Below are 20,332 nucleotides of genomic sequence, written 5' to 3'. Positions count from 1 at the left end.
CTCTGTTCTTTGTCCGGTGTAGGCCTAGAACATAACCTATAATAATGCATGTGACATGTTTGCTATTTTAGGATATTTGTTTTCCACAGGCCTATGCAAACTAGTTCATTATCAACCTACATTTGTTGAAGCTGTAAAATAGCCCAGAAAAAACTTTAAAAACAAATTAAGCGAGAGCGAAATATTGTGAGGCTTAACAGGAAATTAATATTTTTTTTAATCCGTTCTTTCAAGCACGCAATCACAAAACAGCTAAATATCGCTTGACCCACATTTCAGAAAGAGGATTAGATGGACATGCAGACACCAGACAGAATAAACCAATGACCTCCCTCTCACACACACTCGCTCAGTCACTAACAGGCATAAGGTAGGCTACCCTGACTGCATTAACTCCCGAGAAAGAATGCTTGTGAAACACTGCCCTTTTCTGCGTATGAAATAATAGACCTTTCAACTTATTTGTCAGCATGGGAAATTATAGAAAAAGGAGCATGTAAACTTATTGATATGATGATATGATGATCCAGGTTACGCGATGGGCGTACACATGCGGACGCAGGGCATTGGAGGTGTGGCAATGGAAACAATAGATTTGTGGGAAAGATGAACATTGCGTCTCTTGCCTGGATTGACAGATTTCACAGATTCAGTTCGGGGTTGCCAACTGTTCTGTGGGCTAGCTCTAATCGAAATGTTTGTTCGGTCCTTAATGGATATAGCCTTCATTCAGCCCTGAAAGAAATAAAAGTTTAAGGAAATTTGTTTACAACTTCAAAACAGCTTTCTTACAACGTAAATTGTGGATTCCCGGATTATCATCTACTGGTAATAATAAGTGATGTATTTTTAAATTGTTGTGAAGGGGCGCACTCGGATGGGAGGAATCAATGGGGGGATGGGGTAGAGAAGTGTTAGGTTAGAGTGAGGACGGAGGCGAGGGAGCCGGGTGAACAGAAGGAGAAAGAGGAGAGAGAATAACGGGAGTGGGAGCTGTTTGAAAAGGAAGTTGAGGAGAGGAAACGCTGAGTTTTTGTGGAGGAGGATATTTATTTTATCACTTTCAAACAAGACCCAGGTAATTCACTTAGAGGTTATCAGCCATTTACAACTTATTGGAAGTTTTGTAGTATTGGGCGTCAACTTTGACAACTGGCTACAGCCATGCCGAACCCTGTTGCTTCCAGTTTGTAGACCGTCCTCGATTCTTGCTGTGTGTTAATCTGTAGCCTATGCTATCCTCCGTAAAGACTCGCTAAACCCGAAATTTAGAGGTCAGCATCTTTAATGATTTAGTAATATTTCTTCTTCCTTTGTGTTAGATTCGAATATTTAACAACGAACGGTAGTATTCATTGGATTTTATTCTCTGTGTTTGGAATGATGGGGGACATTTTATGGAGCGATGGTGATGGCGTTCTGAAATTGAAGTAGCCTATCGCTTGGATGTCGTGCAGAGTTTTGTTACTGTTCATGGGAGGCCTGACAGATTGTCTAGTTTTGACGGTCTTCAGTTGACATAGCCGCTGGCATTGGCATGGGTTTCTTGGAGAGAAAGACTGGCCAAAAGTATGTGGGACCATATCACGCTCGGAGCTATCGCGCCAGTTCAATCCTACACCAAAAATGGTTAGCAACGTTGTGCATATGGCCGATGTTGATGTCTGTCGCTTTTCAAAATTCTGGTGTTAAAAGAAGAGAAAAATGTGGCAGGACAGATGGGTTTGCAGTCCAGTGCATTCACGGCGGGGATATCCATCAGACTCATGAACAATCATTCCCTTGTCCCAACTTTTGAACAGGCAAACAACCTACAGCCACCAGCATACATCCATCCTACGGCCGATCAGTAGCTCTCCAGTAGCCTAAACTGTAATTATGTGAAGATTACTGTGGATTTATTTATGGGCTCTTCTAGGATACAGTCCTTCAGGCCTCAGGTTATTGCTGTTTTTATTGGGTTGATGTTTGGTTTGTAATTATAACGTTACCTCCCAGGCGTGGGCTAGTCCTCTAGTATTACATGACCGAGGTTTTAGGTTGACTATAATTGGTTTTTAAATGCCAAATCAATGTCAGCTTAGAGTTACCACAGAATCACATTACACTGAGAAATCAGAGTCAAAATCAGACAAGAAAGCAACATTAGGACTCAACTAAATCTTCAATGAGAATTATTCCATGTTTCAAATAATATCTAATGATAGTAATTGCTGTTACTTCATGCACATTAATGAATCATTTCTGTTATGGTATTGTATGATTTTGTAACATCATGCTGTTTTTGAAATTGAGTGTTTTTCAAATCCTTTAAACTGACTGTAATCTGAGGGCTGAAATCAAGAGGCTCTGATGGATAAGTGGGGGAAGCTCAGTGCTTTGGAAACATGTCATTTGATGAGGGAAGCTCTTGTGCCCCCTCGTTTGAACATTGAACATTGACTGAGTTTACCTAGACTCTTTCTCTCTCCCCTACTAGTATCAACATCTGTCTCTTCTCCTCTTTTCTTCTCCAGAAGAAACAAACAAAACAGAGGATCCTGCTCCAAACGCTGTAGTTTTCTGGAACTGAACTGAAGCGAAGTGGAGACCAGAGCGTTTAGGAAAACTTTGTTTTCGACAAAGTGTAAAAAGCCCTGGAGAGGTGTGTGTGGTGTGGTGAGGTGGGCTCTGTCTTTTTCTGGAATGTTCCACCGAATGCCAGACTCCCCATAGAGAAGCGGTCTCAGTCCAGGAGATCTGTTTAGCTCTGTATGAGGCCTGTCACACCTCATACATTCTAGTGCTGTCGGCTTTGAACAGACTCTGGGACACTCACTTCCTCCCACTGGGCTCTGGTGGAAGGACACCAGAACGACAGGCAGGCCCAGACCAAGTAATAAACACAGGGACACACACACACACAAACAGAGACACACTGACAAACATTAACACACGGACCAGACGTACGTAGCTGTACTTGGAAGCTCCACCACCCAACAGCCATGGCAAGTTTGTGTCCCTATGGACGTTTCACTCACGCCGTCGTTCGAGGCATCCCAGAATCCTTCGGGAAGGCGGCTGACGGCAGTGGGGACGCGACCTCGACGGACCTGGCGAAGGCCCAGCGGCAGTTCGGGGTGCTGATGGGGGCCCTGAGGCAGAAGGTGGGCCTCCAGCTGATCGAGATCCCCGCCGACTCGGAGCTGCCGGAGAGCTGGAGGATCGAGGACGTGGCGGTGATCATGGGAGACACGGCGCTCATCACTCGGCCCTGGAAGCAGCAGAGACGCAGTGAGGTGAGAGACGGGGGAGATGGGCCGGGTACCAGGTGCACATGACTCACTCCATGTAAGTGTCAGTCCTAGTCCTTACCAAGTTTACTAGAGATATCTTTCTTTTGCTGTCTGCCTGCCTGTCGGTCTAGTTGTGTAAATGAGACAGGCGGGGCAGCAGATGCACACTGGTTAATCCATGTAGAGTTTCAGTCCCAGTCCTCAAGAACTTTGAAAGAGCAACTACCGAAAAGCCAAGTGAAAGGAAAAGAGCAGAACCCGAGGTCAACATGAATGAAGAATTAATTTTGGATACCACCACAGGAGTTGACTTGCATGAGGAATTAAACTCTTACAGTGTGATTCATTTAGTGTCATTTAGTTTTATTTATTTCTTTCTTTCTCTTTCTGTGTGTCTGTCTAAATGAGACTGGCTGTGCGGCAGACACATGACTTACTCCTTGCAGGTTTCAGTCCCAGTCCTAAGAAAGTTTGCAAGAACCACTAAAAAAAAGTTAAAGGGAAGCATATAGCCCAAGGGAACATGAAAGATCCATTTATTTCGGATATCACCACAGCAGTTTTGGTAGAGATCACGATCAGCGCATGAGGAGACACACTGTTACAATGTGACCATTTAGTTGAGAGTTCTTAATTAGGACATCGCAAAATCTTGTTATACTGTGACCATGTCACCACTTTAAAACCTTGACAGTTAGGCTTCTTGTTCTTTGTTTCTGTTTGTGTCTCTGTCTGTCTACTGCGTTATAGGTGGAGGCAGTGCGTAGAGTGGTGACGGAGCTCAACCTGTCAGTGGTGGAGATGGGGGTGGAGGAGGGGGGGTCCGGAGGGGCTACCCTGGAGGGCAGCGATGTGCTCTTCACGGGACGGGAGTTCTTTGTGGGGATTTCCAAACACACCAACCACAGAGGGGCAGAGGTGCTGGCCGACACCTTTAGGGTAAGAGCAGACCCTCTTTTGATGTTTGGAAAGAGAGAAAATCAATGAAAATGAAATCGGTCTATATGGCCAGTTAAAAAACAGCCTCCAATGAATGGCTACTCTTGCCTCTTATACACCACTTCTCCCCAGCTTGAGGTACATGATCTGTTTGTTGATAAAAACTGGACTTCACCACTACCTTTGATTGGCCTAAGAACCTGAACACGGCCACTGTGTCTAGATGTTGACCGTTGTTTTTGGCTTTGGCATACTTTTCACACCTACTCCGCCTGGACCCACAACCCAAAACAAAAAGAGCAGCAGGCCTTTACATTATCCATGGCCATTTTGGAATTCTTTTAAGTCTGTGTTGGTCCATATCTGGTTCCCACAGGATCTCCCAATGAAGACCACAGCTGGTCGCACCATGAATATTGATCGGGGCTTTCTCTTAAGTGCAGCCAGGTCAATAAATTGTGCTCTGTGTGTGATTTATGGCTGTTTTACATTAGGAAGGCCTCTCCTTTGGTTATTTATTCATTTTTGTTTGCCAAATACAAATGAGAACACTCTTCTCGTTGAGAGCCTTTTATTTAAATCTGGGAAAACAAATGACACAGAAACCTATGCAAATTCTTTCTGGCTGGTGGGGCGACAGTGGTACAGGAGGTAGAGAAGTCGGTAAGTAATCAGAAGGTTGCTAGTTCGATTCCCTGTCGAAGTGTCCTTGAGCAAGACACTGAACCCCCTAATTGCTCCTGATGTGCAGTGTGCCATCAGTGTAAAATGTAAAATGTGTATACATCCTTGTAAGTCGCTTTGGATAAAAGCGTCTGCTAAATGACTAAATGTAAATGTAAATATAAATGTAAATGTGGCTGCTGCCATTTGATTTGAATATTCACAATCTCTCCAGGTGCAGCCTCCCAAAAGAAATGTCTGTCCTTTCCCTTCTCTTTTGTTTGCTGCCATTTTAAATATCAGCATGTATGTGAGATTTATTTTTTGTTTTTAAGTGGCATTAATAGTAGTTTTGCCGGATTTGCCAAGTCACTCATTGGCATGAGAAACACAATTTCATGTCCTATCTCACGCTAGCATGGGAAAAAATTCCATTGATTAATGCATCTCACTCCAAAAATACACCTGTTTTGATCAATCTTTGTCAATCTCACCGATTCTCATGCCAAGGCAGCTTTGAGAGTAAGCAACTCTGGTTTGTGTGTTCTAATATGATCTAGCAAGGAAGTATAACATGGCCTGTATGTGAAATGTGTTTTGCTTGAAGTGGCATGAAAATGTGTTGTGTGGCCCAGGACTTCGCCGTGTCCACTGTGCCTGTGTATGGAGGCTTCAGGCTGAAGAACATCTGCTCCATGGGAGGGCCAGACACCATCATCATCAGCAACAGCGAAGGGGCTAGGAAGACTCTGCGGGTGAGTGTGTTTGGGTTTCTCATCGCTATGAACCTACACAGATACATACAGGGGTGGAATAGAGGGAGGGAGGGAGGGAGGGAGGGAGAGAGGGAGAGAGGGAGGGAGAGAGGGAGAGGGAGAGAGGGAGAGGGAGAGAGAGAGAGAGAGAGAGAGAGAGAGAGAGAGAGAGAGAGAGAGAGAGAGAGAGAGAGAGAGAGAGAGAGAGAGAGAGAGAGAGAGAGAGAGAGAGAGAGAGAGAGAGAGAGGGGGAGGGAGAGAGAGAGGGAGAGAGAGAGGGAGGGAGAGAGAGAGAGAGAGAGAGAGAGAGTGTTAAGATAAAGAAAGTTTTTTTTTAAAAAGAGGTTGAAGTTTAGGTATTTAGTAGATGCTTTTAGCGAAATTGTATCATAGATCGTAATCTTAATCATAGAACATTTAGTATCTTAACAAGAACCTCAATAAGAAGAAAAAGGAGGAGGTAACAAAGAGAAAAGAAAAAAAAGAGAGGCCTCCCTGCCTCACATGGGAATGCTGTCATGGTCTACACACCCTGTATGCCTAACCAAATTAAGGCAACATACAAAGTGTACATCAATCAGTTGACCTAGTTGTGTGCTGTGGGTGTTCACCATGTCATGAGTGTTGAAAGCAGCTGGAACTGGGGAAGGGATGGGTGTTATTGCAGGGTTGTCCATAGAAACACCCAAACTAGGAGTTGAAGCTCTTAACCCTTTGAAGAGTGCGATCACAAATATGTGTTTAGAATGTTGACAACTGAAGATTCCATTTGATGATGTAATAATGAACTCAAGCGACCTTTATGAATGGTAGTTAATGTACATTCTAGATCTGTATGGTATAATTCTGGAATGACTTGCCAAAATAAACTCTGATCTGGCATGGACCTGGGCCAGATCTTGGGCCAGATCCGCTCCAGAATTAGCCACCATCTGGGGATGTTAGTGTAATGTGATTCGCAGGTTCCATCTGCTGATGTCATGCTAACCTCATTACCGAGGCGCGGTTGCGTGTGTGTTTCCTAGATGATGGAGCAGCTGACAGACCATCACTATGAGGTGCTCACAGTCCCAGAGGACGCGGCATCCAACTGCGTGTACGTCCGTGGCTCAGCTAAAGTGGACTACCTGCTCCACCCAACAGCTGAGGAATGCCCCAATAGTGTGACTGTGAGTATTTCAGGTCTACATGGCTTTATGGGTTATTGTTAAAACAGTTCACTTTTACAGTACATAGAGTCTGTGCCTTTTACTGTTTACATGGCAGATGGTTTTATCTAAGAGTCAGTAAAGATGGATTGGTGTCAGAAATGATTTATGTGTTTTTAACACTTTCCAGATGAAGAATCTCGGCTGTTAGAGTTGCTAACACGGCAGATGATTTTATCTAAGAGCAAGAGAAAGAAAATGTAGAAAGAGAAAGAAAATATGAAAATAATAAGAATACTAAAATACTTGACTCGTCCTCATAACATTAGTCACATAAATTTGCTGCCACGTTTCAGACGCATTCGGAGACTACAGACATGGAATTGTTAGAAAACAAGAGCGGTTGGTTTGCAGTAAATCTTTCAGTTGTATTAAGCCTCAGTACAAAAACCTGAAAAGAAAAGTTTCAGACCTTAAGTTTTTATGCATGTAATGCATTGCCAGCAGCCGTGCTTGAAAGTCCTTTAATTTGATGCAGTTGAATACAAAAACCCTCAAAAACAAAACTGATATCTTTGTTGTAGAGATTGTTACCGATTGCCTCAGCAGTACGCCTGGTAACTCCTCCCGCTTCTCTATTGGAGAGGATTGAAAAGAAACTAGGCGCTGTTTTCTTCATTAATACCAAAAGTGCTGCAACTCTCGTAGATCACTGGAAATGCGAAATCAGTGTTTTTATCCTCCCCTCTCATGACCTGAGGGCCTACTTGAGATGCAGGTTTTTTCGCACCCGCTTACTTTTTAATGATATTTAGAAATTGATCAGCACCCAGATAATTGCAACTTGATGAATAATTGATTCAAGAGCAGTAATTAATCTTGCCATGCTCGTAAGGTTATTATTCTCAATTTTAGCGGCAGAAATCTTTCTGTGTACTCATCTCAAATATAACTTTTTCCCCGACCCCAGTGTTTTACACCTTCTCTCTTTTCCTCTTTCTCTCAAATTCAAATGAGCTTTTTCGGCTTGATTGTGGAACAGAATTGTCAAAAGAATACAATAGACATACAATATAACAAATGCATGACATATAATAGATTGACATATTTTACATAGAGCAGTGGAAATATTTTACATAGGAGTGTAATGAACAGACAAACATATAAATAAATGATCTCTCTGTCTTCTCCAGGCCTTCCAGAAGCTTCCAGACTACACCCTCCTCCCTACAGCCTGCAGTGAGGCCTCGAAGCTCGGTGGCTCGCTCTCTTCTTTCTGCCTTCTGATCAACAGAAAGCCCCATGCATACTAACATACTGCACTAGCATACTCTCATAACACACATACACACCCAGTATGACTCACATTACACAACTAATTCCCTGAAAAACAAAATCAGGGCATCTCCAACCAAACTTATGTCCCACTGTCTTTCCCAAGCTGATAGACAGTACACTAGCACATATACACTGTGTGATCAGTTGAGAAATATTCACCACTTACATTTTTAGCTTGCAGCTTTAGTTGTCTCCCCTTGGGGAGCTACATACTGCTGGGCCAGCACAGCACAGCTGCTAGGGGGTAGTGGCTGTAGCCAGCGCTGATTCATACCTGCGAATGTGCTTAGTCCAAGGGCCTGGGGACAGCAAAATACAACCCCCCCCAGAAAAAAATTCCAAACATCTGTGGACGTGCTTAGGTGTCAGTTTCCTTCCTGTGTAAACCTACTTGGAATGCATTTCACTTGAATTTTTTACAAAAATGTCCTGTCCACGAATGTGTTAAGGCGGACAAGAGGTGACCATGATTTGTCAAGCACATTAGAGGTCATTGAAAACGTGCACCTTTTCTTTCACTTCTCCCCTAGCTTTGTCTAAGGTGCCTATGCACCATCCTCTGCTCTTGAGGGCCATCTGCTGGGATTTAGACCACTGTGGAGAAGAACTGTACAAGGGACAGAATTAATCTGTGGTTTACCAATGACCTGTCAATTGTTGAATTGCTCTTTTTGAAGAATGTTACTAGGCATAGGAAACATCTCTTAAAAGGTGCAATATGTACTTTTGGTCCTAAAAAAACACCTAAAAAGCCTGCAGACATTAACCATGTGATCCTGAGGGCATAATACATATCTTTTAGTATTCTTTAGCATTCTGTTTCAGGCCTGTTATTGCATTTGTTTACATCTCTCGGGCCTTGATAAATACAATATAACATAACAAAGGCCTAGAATGTACATAAATATTGGCAAACTCAAAAATATTTCCCTGTCCTTGTAGATTGAATCATGATTGGTCTGTAATCCTTTCATTGGGATGGTAAAAAACGTATTACACCTTCAGAGATATTTTCGCACAGCATTTTATATGGTGACATTTATTTACCGTTTAGTCTGGTCTGTATTTAGTGTAATATCAATTTCACAAGACTTAATGCTAACCACTAGTCTACATATCAGTAATGATATGCTACAGCATCCACTATAGGAACATCATAAGCAAGTCTGTTGGTCTAATAGGTGTGTGGAAATCTGTTTAAGTCTGTATACACATGTTCAGTTAATGTTTGCCCTTTTTGTACAAGTTCTGAACCTTTGTATTTAGTGTATAGCTTTTTTTCAATTTAGATAAATTCTCTCCAACATCCCTTGTGTTGTATTCATTTCAGGGGTTAAAGCAAATCCTGAGCCTGAACTTGTTTTGTGTGTGGGTGAGTGGGAGGGGGGGTGTCGTCCTGTGGCGTGGACACATTCGCAGGGTCAAAAAAACAAACAAACAAACAAACAAAAAAACATTTAGAAATTAATGATTGCAGATTATGGTGGGACTTTTGAAACTGCAATACCAAGGAGGGTCAGCAATAGTACACCACCTACTACTCCTTGAAAGGTTACAAGATGACCTACAATCACAAGGTGACATGTTATAAGGGTATGTGAAATTCAGTCAGTGTAAGAAGATTTAATTTAATTGAGAATATATGAAAAAGGACAGCGATTCACTTTTTAAACCGTTAAAGTGCAACAGTGAACTGTAGACAGAGATGGGCAGTATTTAAATTACTTGTATTTGAAATACAAGTTAATTTACTTGTAATTTGATAGGGCAGATCAAATATCACATGTAATTTGTAACAAAATACTTTAGAGTGGAGAAATTTTGTTTTTAAAATACTCAAAATACTTTCTCCAGTGTTTAGGCAGAAGGAGATTTTTTTTCTGTCGGATTCTACCACTAGACAGTCTGATCCGACTAAAAGGAGGTTCTTTCAAAGTGCGAATCGAGTTGTTGCACTGAACGTTAGCCATTTTGACAGAATGTGACTTGATCAAAGCCGTATGACGTCCTTATACGCAATTACGTATGACGAAAGCACGGTGGGGCGAGCCCTCCCGGAAGCCATAGCAATCAGAATCAGAATCATCTTTATTGGCCAAGTACATTTCCACATACAAGGAATTTTTTCTGGGTTTAATTGCTCTCAATGTACTTAAACTGAAAAATATGCATGCAACAGTTTAGGATAAAATAAATAAATATATTATATAATAATAAAATATAATAATTTGTCAACTGTTCATTAGAGTGACGGCAAGGGGAAAAAAACTGTTCCTGTGTCTGGTGGTTTTGGTGTGCAGAGATCTGTAGCGCCTGCCAGAGGGGAGGAGCTGGAACAGATTATGTCCAGGGTGTGAGGGGTCTGCAATGATTTTCCCTGCCCGTTTCCTGGCTCTGATGTTTTAAAGGTCCTGGATGGTGGGATGGTGGCAGGTCGGCACCAATAATCCTTTCTGCAGACCTGACTGTCCGTTGTAATCTGTTCCTGTCCAGATTAGTGGCCGAACCAAACCAGACAGTGATGGATGTGCAGAGAACAGACTCAATGACTGCAGTATAAAACTGGATCAGCAGCTCCTGAGGCAGGTTGTACTTCCTGAGCTGGCGCAGGAAGTACATCCTCTGCTGGGCCTTTTTGATGACTGTATTACAATTGCATTGAGAGCCCTGTTTAGTGAAACCATGAGTCACACAGCTGCTGCCTGCAAAAATATATACATAATCAAGTTGTTGTCGGTTGCGGTCGCACCTGGGCCCGTAGCCGGGGCCCATAGACATATTTATGTCAATCTAAAAAGTCTGAATAGCCAAGTCGGATATACTGATGTATACCCATAGACAATGATCAAAAATACTAATGTATACCCTTATTCAGCGAAAAAAAATTACACTGACAGGTGATATAGGCGGAATATGTGCGCGGGGGGAGGGGCGTGGTGGCGGCGGCGGTTACAAACATGAAAAAAAAAGGGTACAGAACTAAAATGTTTGGGAACCACTGCCTTTCACCACTGACAAGGGCCCGTCATAATAGCCTGCACCTGGGCCCGTGGTAACTACGTTATGCCACTGTATAGCCCAAACCTGAATGCTCTGCTATACCAAATTGTGAGAAAACGGAAAATTCAGAAAAAGTATTTCCTATATTTTAAATATGTATACCGTATATTCAATAAGTGTGGAGCTCATATGCATATTCAAATAAATTCCAAAAGAAACTTGTAACACAAACATTTTTTTACCTTTCATGGGTACTTTCATTGTGTAAAGTTTCATTTTGATTGAAGGGAAAAAAATTACATTTTTGAGGTGTATTTTTGCCATGCATTATAAGCACAGATCTCAGATTGATGAGAATTAAACATATTTCCTCAACTAGGATTCTTAGGACTTTTAGTATGTTGTTCTGGACACCTCATAGAAATGATCTATGCTGAAAAAAATTATTTTACAATTAGTCTGTCGTAAAACGCTATTTTGCCTGGACTATACTGTCCTTCCCTATCTCTTCTATCCATGCCCAGCGCCATTTATTTTTCAATCCTTCATCAACTAGGAGGGCATCTTCCCCAGGATTCATGAACTTACTCTCCATCCTACTCTCCTTCGGTGTGATGTCTACTCGGGCATCTACGCAGCAGAGAAAGGTCAGTGGTTGAAGCACATTTTCCCAAGACCCGCCCCAATCTACTTCTGATTGGCTAATAATGTTATTTTGAGCGCGGGAGAGTTGTGCTCCTTTCATATCATTGGCAGACGAACTCATGAACTTCAAAGTGATTAAGATATCCAGACGTGCTTTCTTTTTCAATATAAGACTTTTTTTCACAGCCAAACACCGCACGCCGGAATCCGGCAGGGTGCCGGAATACTTTAACCCCTGAATTCATCTGTTTACAAATCTTTAAAGGAACAATGACTGCACAGAGAAGAGATGATTTCCATCAATTTTATTTCCTCCTTCAGTAAAAAGAGACAGACATTTAACGGTTAGACTTGGCCACTCTCTCAAGCTCATCCTTCTTCTTGAAGGCGTAGGAGGAACCCTAGAACGTGACAAACATGATTAAGAATACTTGCCAAAGTGCATTTAAAGGCTCAAGAACACCCTACAGTTGATAGTTGTTTCTAAGCTGGTGATTGGCTGGGCAACATGAAGCAGCAGCCAATGAATAAGCAGAGAACTTTTACTCTGCGAAAACTTTAGCACATCAGAACAATGAGGAGATGTCAGGATGTGACTCTAAGTCTCGCTTAAACAGTGTTGAAAGTCGAGATTAACACCAAGGAAATAAAGAGTGCGGCCTCCCAGCTAGTAACTAGACATATTCAATATAACTAAATAAAATAAACACATACTTAAATCATATTCAATAAGAAGGACTCATGCGAGTCCACAGTGCAAGCCCTTTGTATGAACACTACATTATTATTTACAAAATCTGCTTTGTGCTTTGGTAGACAACGACCTGAAAGCCACACACACGCTTAGGAGTTAATATAGCTGTCCCTCCAAGACCTTGTGAGGGTTTGTTGTGAGTCAAAAGTGACTGAATTTGCTGCAAGAATTCTCAAAAATAGTGGTTTTGGTAGTAAGGCAATTGCAAATTATACTGAAATTTCACAACACAATTTTTTGTCAAACGTATTGCAGTAATACGGTCAAATTGCAACACGCAATGCAGGGAAATCCTTGATGTAGCGTGAATTTGTCCTGGAGGGACTGATGAGTTAACAACCCCAATAGAGTGCAGTCTGACATTCTATTGTGAATTTTCAGATTTCAGGCCAGTTAGTAGCTGGTTTAGACTAGCCTTAAATTCTGATATAGTTCAAATATTGATCTTACCTTTGCTGCGTTGATAAGCTCATCAGCCAAGCACTCAGCAATGGTCTTGCTGTTTTCTGAAGGCAGCCTCTCTGGCACCAGTGCACAGCAGCCAGATAGCCTGTGGAAAAGCAGCAAGATATATACTTTTAACAACCATAACTTCCATGACAAATGTAATGCTGTAAATGCACAATTCAAAATGGTTGATGAATGAGTCTGTATCTGAGCTAGCGGTTGGCTACGCAAGAAAAAGCAGCAGCCAATGAATTTGCAAAGATTATTTCTCTACGAGGACTATAAACACATCAGAACAACGGAGGCATGTAAGGATGTGACCTTAGTCTCGCCATTGGAGAAGACAGCTGAATTTTGAAACATGGGCCAACTAGCCCTTGAACACCCCCCTTGAGGTTGAAAATTCAAAGCACTGCAAGGTCTGCTGGTGTATACCTTGTTGACCCTGCCGGAGGGGACACGTCCACAGCCTGTCTCCTGACTGTACCGGCACGTCAGATAGACTTGGCCACTCTCTCCAGCTCATCCTTCTTCTTGATGGAGTAGGAGTCGGAGGAACCCTAGAACGTGACAAACATGATTAAGAATACTTGCCAAAATGCATTTAAAGGCTTAAGAACACCCAACAGTTGATAGTTGTTTCTAAGCTGGTGATTGGCTGGGCAACATGAAGGAGCAGCCAATGAATAAGCAAAGAAATTTTACTCTGCGAAAACTTTAGCACACCAGAACAATGAGGAGATGTCAGGATGTGACTCTAAGTCTCGCTTAAACAGTGTTGAAAGTACAGATTAACACAGAAGAAAAAAAGAGTGCTGCCTACCAACTAGTCATTCAATATAAATAAATGACTAAATTAAATAAATCATATTCAACAAGGACTCATGGGAGTCACACAGTGCAAGCCCTTCATATTGAACACTTCAGTATTATTTACAAAATCTGCTTTGTGTTTTTTAGACTAGGTAGACAACATGCAATGACCTGAAAACCACACACATGTTTAGGAGTTAATATAGATGTCCCTCCAGGAACTTGGGAGGATTTTTCGGGAGGGTCAAAAGTAACTGAATTTGTTGCAAAAATTCTCAAAAATAGTGGTTAAAATAGCAGTGATTTTGGTAGTAAGGCAATTGCAAATTCTGCTGAAATTTCATGACGCTTTTTTTTGCAGATGCATTGCAATAATAAGATAACATTGCAACCTGCAATTGCAGGAAAACCTTGAATTAGCGTGAATGTCCTGGAGGGACCAATGATTTAACACTCCAATTGACTGCGGTCGGACCTTCTATTGTGGATTTTCAGGTTTCAGTCCAGTTAGTAGCTAGTTAAGACTAGCCTTACATTTTGATACAGTTCAAATCTTCATCTTACCTTTGCTGCGTTGATAAGCTAATCAGCCAAGCACTCAGCAATGGTCTTGATGTTTCTGAAGGCAGCCTCTTTGGCACCAGTGCACAGCAGCCAGATAGCCTGTGGAAAAGCAGCAAGATATATACTTTTAACAACCAGAACTTTCATGATAAATGTAATGCTGTAAATGCACAATTCAAAATTGTTGATGAATGAGTCTGTATCTGAGCTGGTGATTGGCTACGCAACAAAAAGCAGCAGCCAATGAATATGCAAAGAGTATTGCTCTACGAGGACTATAGCACATCAGAACAATGGAGGAATGTAAGGACGTGACTCTAGTCTCGCCATTGGAGAAGACAAAAAAAAAAAAGTCAAAGCAATGCAGGGTCTGCTGGTGTATACCTGGTTGACCCTGCGCAGAGGGGACACGTCCACAGCCTGTCTCCTGACTGTACCGGCACGACCCATACGAGTGGAGTCCTCACGAGGTCCACTGTTGATGATGGCGTTCACCAGAACCTGAAGCGGGTTCTGCAAGAGAAAGGAGGAGACAAATTAAAGACAGGTGTTGCAAAGTTGTTTGGTTACCAGGTGGAGGTAACCAAAACCATTCCTACAAACTATAGACTGTAAAATAAAAACATGCAAGTGAAACAAAGCTATGGCTTGGTAAGAACATTTTTATTATGGACAAATGTATGTACAATCTGTAATACAAGGGTTAAGGACTGGTTCTGTTGGTGTTAGCTATGGAGATCTGAATTGGCCACAGGTTTCCTACTTATTTGAGCTAGACAACATATTTAAGTTGTACTGTCATAACTGTTTGGTTAAGCATGAAGGTTGGATAAATACCTCACCAGTCAGGAGGTGGATGATCTCGAAGGAGTGCTTGAAAATGCGGACGGTCATCAGCTTCTTGCCGTTGTTGCCGCCGTGCATCATGGAGTTGGTTGGATGCTCCACAATGGGGCAATGAGCCTTGCGAAAACGTTTGGCAGCATAGCGTTTCATTTCATTTGGATGGAGAAAAACCTATTATACCTTCAAGATATTTTCACACAGCATTTTATATGGTGACTTACCGTTTAGTCTGGTCTGTATTTAGTGTAATATCAATTTTGCAAGATTTAATGTTAACCACTAGTCTACATATCAGTAATGATATGCTACAGCATCCACTATAGGAACATCATAAGCAAGTCTGTTGGTGTCAGGTGTGTGGAAATCTGTTTAAGTCTGTATACACATGTTCAGTTAATGTTTGCCCTTTTTGTACAAGTTCTGAAACTTAGTATTTAGTGTATAGCTTGTTTTCAATCTAGATAAATTATCCTCAACATCCGTTTAAAAACTTTTAAAGGAACAACTGCACAGAGAAGAGATGATTTCCATCAATTTTATTTCCTCCTTCAGTAAAAAGAGACAGACATATTTAACGGTTAGACTTGGCCACTCTCTCAAGCTCATCCTTCTTCTTGATGGCGTAGGAGTTGGAGGAACCCTAAAACATGACAAACATGATTAAGAATACTTGCCAAAGTGCATTTAAAGGCTCAAGAACACCCTACAGTTGATAGTTGTTTCTAAGCTGGTGATTGGCTGGGCAACATGAAGCAGCAGCCAATGAATAAGCAGAGAACTTTTACTCTGCGAAAACTTTAGCACACCAGAACAATGAGGAGATGTCAGGATGTGACTCTAAGTCTCGCTTAAACAGTGTTGAAAGTCGAGATTAACACCAAGGAAATGAGTGCGGCCTACCAACTAGACATATCCAATATAAATAAATTACTAAATTAAACAAATCATATTCAATAAGGACTCATGGGAGTCACACAGTGCAAGCCCTTCATATTGAACACTTCAGTATTATTTACAAAATCTGGTTTGCGTTTTTTAGACTAGGTAGACAACATGCCATTGTGTGCTGAATACCACACACATGTTTAGGAGTTAATATAGCCGTCCCTCCAGGACCTTGTGATTTGTTGTGAGGGTCAAAGTGACTGAATTGGTTGCAAGAATTCTCAGAAATAGTGGTTAAAATAGCAGTGATTTTGGTAGTAAGGCAATTGCAAATCCTGCTGAAATTTCATGACCCTTTTTTTTTTTGCAGATACATTGCAATAGTAAGATACAATTGCAACCTGCAATTGCAGGAAATCCATGAATTAGCGTGAATGTCCTGGAGGGACTAATGAGGTAACACTCCAATTGACTGCGGTCGGACCTTCTATTGTGGATTTCCAGGTTTCAGTCCAGTTAAGACTAGCCTTACATTTTGATACAGTTCAAATCTTCATCTTACCTTTGCTGCGTTGATAAGCTCATCAGCCAAGCACTCAGCAATGGTCTTGATGTTTCTGAAGGCAGCCTCTCTGGCACCAGTGCACAGCAGCCAGATAGCCTTTGGAAAAGCAGCAAGATATAAACTTTTAACAACCAGAACTTTCATGACCTAAAAGTAATACTGTAAATGCACAATTCAAAATTGTTGATGAATGAGTCTGTATCTGAGCTGGTGATTGGCTACGCAACAAAAAGCAGCAGCCAATGAATATGCAAAGAGTATTGCTCTACGAGGACTATAGCACATCAGAACAATGGAGGAATGTAAGGACGTGACTCTAGTCTCGCCATTGGAGAAGACAAAAAAAAGGTCACAGCACTGCAGGATCTGCTGGTGTATACCTGGTTGACCCTGCGCAGAGGGGACACGTCCACAGCCTGTCTCCTGACTGTACCGGCACGACCGATACGAGTGGAGTCCTCACGAGGTCCACTGTTGATGATGGCGTTCACCAGAACCTGAAGAGGATTCTGCAAGAGAAAGGAGGAGACAAATTAAAGACAGGTGTTGCAAAGTTGTTTGGTTACCAGGTGGAGGTAACCAAAACCATGTGGAGGTAACCAAAACCATTCCTACAAACTATAGACTGTAAAATAAAAACATGTAAGTGAAAGAAAGGTATGGCTTGGTAAGAAACATAAAATGATGGACACATGTACAATCTGTAATACAAGGGTTAAGGGTGGTTCTGTTGGTGTTAGCTATGGACATCTTAAGTGGCCACAGGTTTCCTACTTTGAGCTATACAACACATCTAAATTGTACGGTCATAACTGTATGGTTAAGCATGAAGGTTGGATTAATACCTCGCCAGTCAGGAGGTGGATGATCTCGAAGGCGTGCTTGACAATTCGGACAGTCATCAGCTTCTTGCCGTTGTTGCGGCCGTGCATCATCATGGAGTTGGTAAGACGCTCCACAATGGGGCACTGAGCCTTGCGAAAACGTTTAGCAGCATAGCGGCCGCCAGAGTGGGGGAGATACTTGGCGTACTTCTCCTTCACGGCAATATAATCCTGTAAAGCACACGAAGAGAACAGGTACGCTTGAGATCCTAGGAATTGTAGTAACACTCATTATACACATCAAAGTTTAGTGTACAACTACTATGTGATGTTTCTGAGCGGGTGATTAGCCGGGCAAATGAAGAGCAGCGGCTAATGAATTAGCAAAGAGTTTCTCTGCGAGTACTATAGCACACCAGGACAATGAGGAAGGTGTCAGGATGTGACTCTAGTCTCGCTCATAGGCATTAGGTTAATACTAGTCGGGGTTATATGTGGACATTTTACCTGCAGAGAGATGTCATTAATTTGGACATCATCTGTGCTCCATTTCCCAAAGAGTTTGATCTCTGGGCTTTCGGCAACAGCGGGGGCAGTCTCCCAGTCTGTCATTCTGCATAATACAAGGAAATCGTAAGTCAATTCACAGTGGTCACAATAATCAAATAAGTTACACGCATTATCTAATTACCCAACCAACCTCACATACAGTAGCGCACATATAATAGCCGCATTAGATCTACGTCAAGTTTTAATTTCCATCACCTAGCTTGGCGATTACCAAAAAAATCAATTGAATGTTTCTACAGGTATTATAGCCAACGTTTATAAGATTGCTTTGGTATGTTGCTTTTATAGTGCAAGAACAACGTTACAGCCGCCATCCAATTGAGCTAATGCTACCCTAGCTTCATGGTTTCTCATGAGCTAACGTTTCTAAGTTTCCATCTTCAATTCCATCTTAACTCGTCGACCTCATGAACAACTAAATATATATGAATATATAAGCTGTGTATTTCTCCTTTAAATTTTAACTCTACACTCGGTATATACTGGCTACACGAGCAACCGCATGTCCAATCCACTAGCTTTCATTAGCTAGCCCGCTAGAAAGAGACGTCCATGAAGCAAGGCAGTCACACATGGACAGCAAGCGATATCGGAATTACTTTGTAGAACGTTTTAACATAAAAAATGTAGTAAATCTACCGTCTTTTTAGTATTAAACGGTTGTACAAGCATTATAAGAACAATAACTACTCGAAAGTAAGCCAATTTTAGTGCATTATCAGGGAGATTATTGTCCTTTTCTTACTCACTTGGGTACACGATTCTACTCCGCACTCCCTTACGACGGAAAAGGCCCTCATGGCGGCGATTCGCTGATGACATAGGAAGCGCTCTAACTATTTCCGGTACACAACTGCGTGTGGGTTTTGTAGTCCAAAAGGATGGTGACAACTGAATTAAGACACTTGTGGCCTTTCTTTGAATAACTATTGAGCAAAAAAAATTACATGCAAACCCCAAAAAACACATATCCTACGTATGATCGATGTTAAGTCAATAAACTAAATATTTACACAAAGTCTGTGAAATATGTAAAGTCTTTCACAATTGGTCTGTGTGGGCAATTTAGTGTGTAAAACATGTACAGTGCCCTCCACAATTATTGGCACCCTTAGTGAATATGGGCAAAACAGGCTACGAAAAAATGTGTCTTTGCTGTGTATCCTCTTGGTCTTTCACTCAAAATATTCACAAAAATCTATTGAAATAATTCTTTTTTTTTTTTACATTAAATAAAATATTTTTCTCCAAAACATGGGTGCCACAATTATTGGCACCCCTAGACAATCTTATAATTAAAATCTAACTGAAGTATATTACCAGTCATGTTTAACATTTTTAAGTTCACCTGTTTGATTAGGAACTCTTAAGTGGTCAACCATGACTTCCTGTTTCACTGGGGTATAAATATGAGGTGACACAGGCCAAATACCTTTAGTCACATAGACATATATATGTCTATGTTTAGTCATTCATCAAGATGGGAAAGACAAAAGAACACAGTGTCGAAGTGTGACAAAAAGTTGTTGAGCTGCAGAAATCCAGAAAAGGATATAAGAAAATATCTTGAAAATACTCATTTCCACAATCAGGGTAATAGTTAAGAAGTTCAAAGCGACAGGAGATGTAAGGAATCAGCCTGGAAGAGGACCTGTCTGTAAATGTCGGTGAGGAGGATGGTTCGACTGACAAAAGAATCTCCAAGGAGCACAGCTGGAGAATTGCAGAGGTAAATTGAGTCCATAAAACGCCACCTACATCACCACAAGTTGTTTTGGAGGGTTGCCAGAAAAAAGCCTCTGCTGTCAATCAACAACAAACTAAAGCTCCTACAGTTTTTCAGACTTTCAATGGGACCGAGTTATATGGTCAGATGAGACCAAAATAAAGCTTTTTGGCAACAAACATCAAAGGTGGGTTTGGCATAGACAGAAAGATAGCCATACAGAAAAGCACCTCATACCCACCCTGAAATATGGCGGCGGATCTTTGATGTTGTGAGGCTGTTTTTCTTCCAAAGGCCCTCGACATCTTGTTAGGATACATGTCATCATGGACTCCATCAAATACCAGCAGATATTAAATGAAAACCTAACAGCCCCCTCTAGGAAGTTTAAAATGGGCCTTGGTTGGACCTTCCAGCAGAACAATGATCCGAAGCACACCTCAAAATCAACACAAAAATTTTTCACCGACCGCAGAATAAAGGTTTTTGCCATGGCCATCACAGTTCCCCGACCTAAACCCCATAGAAAATCTGTGGGAAGAGCTGAAGCTGAGTCTACAAGCGTTGACCTAAGA

The 20,332-nt window shown here is 41.7% G+C and overlaps 2 protein-coding genes, 6 non-coding genes and 1 pseudogene across 10 annotated transcripts; 1 reads left to right on the top strand and 8 right to left on the bottom strand.

Moving 5' to 3' along the window:
• The first annotated feature begins 348 nt into the window (after positions 1-348).
• On the top strand, positions 349-9,424 carry ddah2 (dimethylarginine dimethylaminohydrolase 2). 3 transcript variants are annotated; one of them, XM_031586283.2, is made up of 6 exons: positions 349-370; positions 2,517-3,278; positions 4,026-4,214; positions 5,513-5,632; positions 6,658-6,801; positions 7,974-9,424. In XM_031586283.2, exons 2-6 carry the CDS (start codon positions 2,985-2,987, stop codon positions 8,091-8,093), a joined length of 867 nt encoding a protein of 288 aa, XP_031442143.1. In that variant the 5' UTR covers positions 349-370; positions 2,517-2,984; the 3' UTR covers positions 8,094-9,424. The 3 variants fall into 3 exon arrangements, with proteins under 3 accessions (XP_031442143.1, XP_012686905.1, XP_012686906.1); XM_012831451.2 differs by lacking the exon at positions 349-370 and adding an exon at positions 377-828; XM_012831452.3 differs by lacking the exon at positions 349-370 and adding an exon at positions 883-1,078.
• Positions 9,425-12,053: 2,629 nt separating this feature from the next.
• On the bottom strand, positions 12,054-15,337 carry LOC105903696 (annotated as a pseudogene).
• Positions 12,239-12,373, bottom strand: LOC116225120. Its single transcript, XR_004165927.1, has one exon. It is a non-coding gene; the product is annotated as a small nucleolar RNA SNORA3/SNORA45 family (small nucleolar RNA).
• LOC116225118 lies at positions 13,599-13,733 on the bottom strand. Its single transcript, XR_004165925.1, has one exon. It is a non-coding gene; the product is annotated as a small nucleolar RNA SNORA3/SNORA45 family (small nucleolar RNA).
• Positions 14,537-14,669, bottom strand: LOC116225117. Its single transcript, XR_004165924.1, has one exon. It is a non-coding gene; the product is annotated as a small nucleolar RNA SNORA3/SNORA45 family (small nucleolar RNA).
• Positions 15,338-15,708: 371 nt separating the features above from the next.
• rps5 (ribosomal protein S5) lies at positions 15,709-18,879 on the bottom strand. The gene is made up of 6 exons (XM_012831474.3): positions 18,781-18,879; positions 17,969-18,074; positions 17,483-17,692; positions 17,018-17,146; positions 16,635-16,733; positions 15,709-15,827 (listed from the first exon to the last, which is right to left on the bottom strand). Exons 2-6 carry the CDS (start codon positions 18,071-18,073, stop codon positions 15,759-15,761), a joined length of 612 nt encoding a protein of 203 aa, XP_012686928.2. The 5' UTR covers position 18,074; positions 18,781-18,879; the 3' UTR covers positions 15,709-15,758.
• On the bottom strand, positions 15,902-16,036 carry LOC116225119. The gene has a single exon (XR_004165926.1). It is a non-coding gene; the product is annotated as a small nucleolar RNA SNORA3/SNORA45 family (small nucleolar RNA).
• Positions 16,832-16,964, bottom strand: LOC116225116. Its single transcript, XR_004165923.1, has one exon. It is a non-coding gene; the product is annotated as a small nucleolar RNA SNORA3/SNORA45 family (small nucleolar RNA).
• Positions 17,788-17,920, bottom strand: LOC116225115. Its single transcript, XR_004165922.1, has one exon. It is a non-coding gene; the product is annotated as a small nucleolar RNA SNORA3/SNORA45 family (small nucleolar RNA).
• Positions 18,880-20,332: the final 1,453 nt, after the last annotated feature.

Source organism: Clupea harengus, chromosome 19 (genome assembly GCF_900700415.2).
Source record: "Clupea harengus chromosome 19, Ch_v2.0.2, whole genome shotgun sequence".
NCBI classification, from domain to species: domain Eukaryota; kingdom Metazoa; phylum Chordata; class Actinopteri; order Clupeiformes; family Clupeidae; genus Clupea; species Clupea harengus.
Note: the sequence above shows the minus strand (reverse complement) of the source record. Positions and strands in the feature narration are given on the sequence as shown.

What these genes read in the sequence shown, in the direction of transcription:
- ddah2 (XM_031586283.2), top strand. Translation starts at nt 2,985, where the DNA reads ATGGCAAGTTTGTGTCCCTATGGACGTTTCACTCACGCCGTCGTTCGA. An exon ending in AGCAGCAGAGACGCAGTGAG is followed by an intron (nt 3,279 to 4,025) that starts GTGAGAGACGGG and finishes ACTGCGTTATAG; the next exon opens with GTGGAGGCAGTGCGTAGAGT. An exon ending in GGGCTAGGAAGACTCTGCGG is followed by an intron (nt 5,633 to 6,657) that starts GTGAGTGTGTTT and finishes TGTGTTTCCTAG; the next exon opens with ATGATGGAGCAGCTGACAGA.
- rps5 (XM_012831474.3), bottom strand. Translation starts at nt 18,073, where the DNA reads ATGACAGACTGGGAGACTGCCCCCGCTGTTGCCGAAAGCCCAGAGATC. An exon ending in TTAATGACATCTCTCTGCAG is followed by an intron (nt 17,693 to 17,968) that starts GTAAAATGTCCA and finishes TGTGCTTTACAG; the next exon opens with GATTATATTGCCGTGAAGGA. An exon ending in AGCTTATCAACGCAGCAAAG is followed by an intron (nt 15,828 to 16,634) that starts GTAAGATGAAGA and finishes GTCATGTTTTAG; the next exon opens with GGTTCCTCCAACTCCTACGC.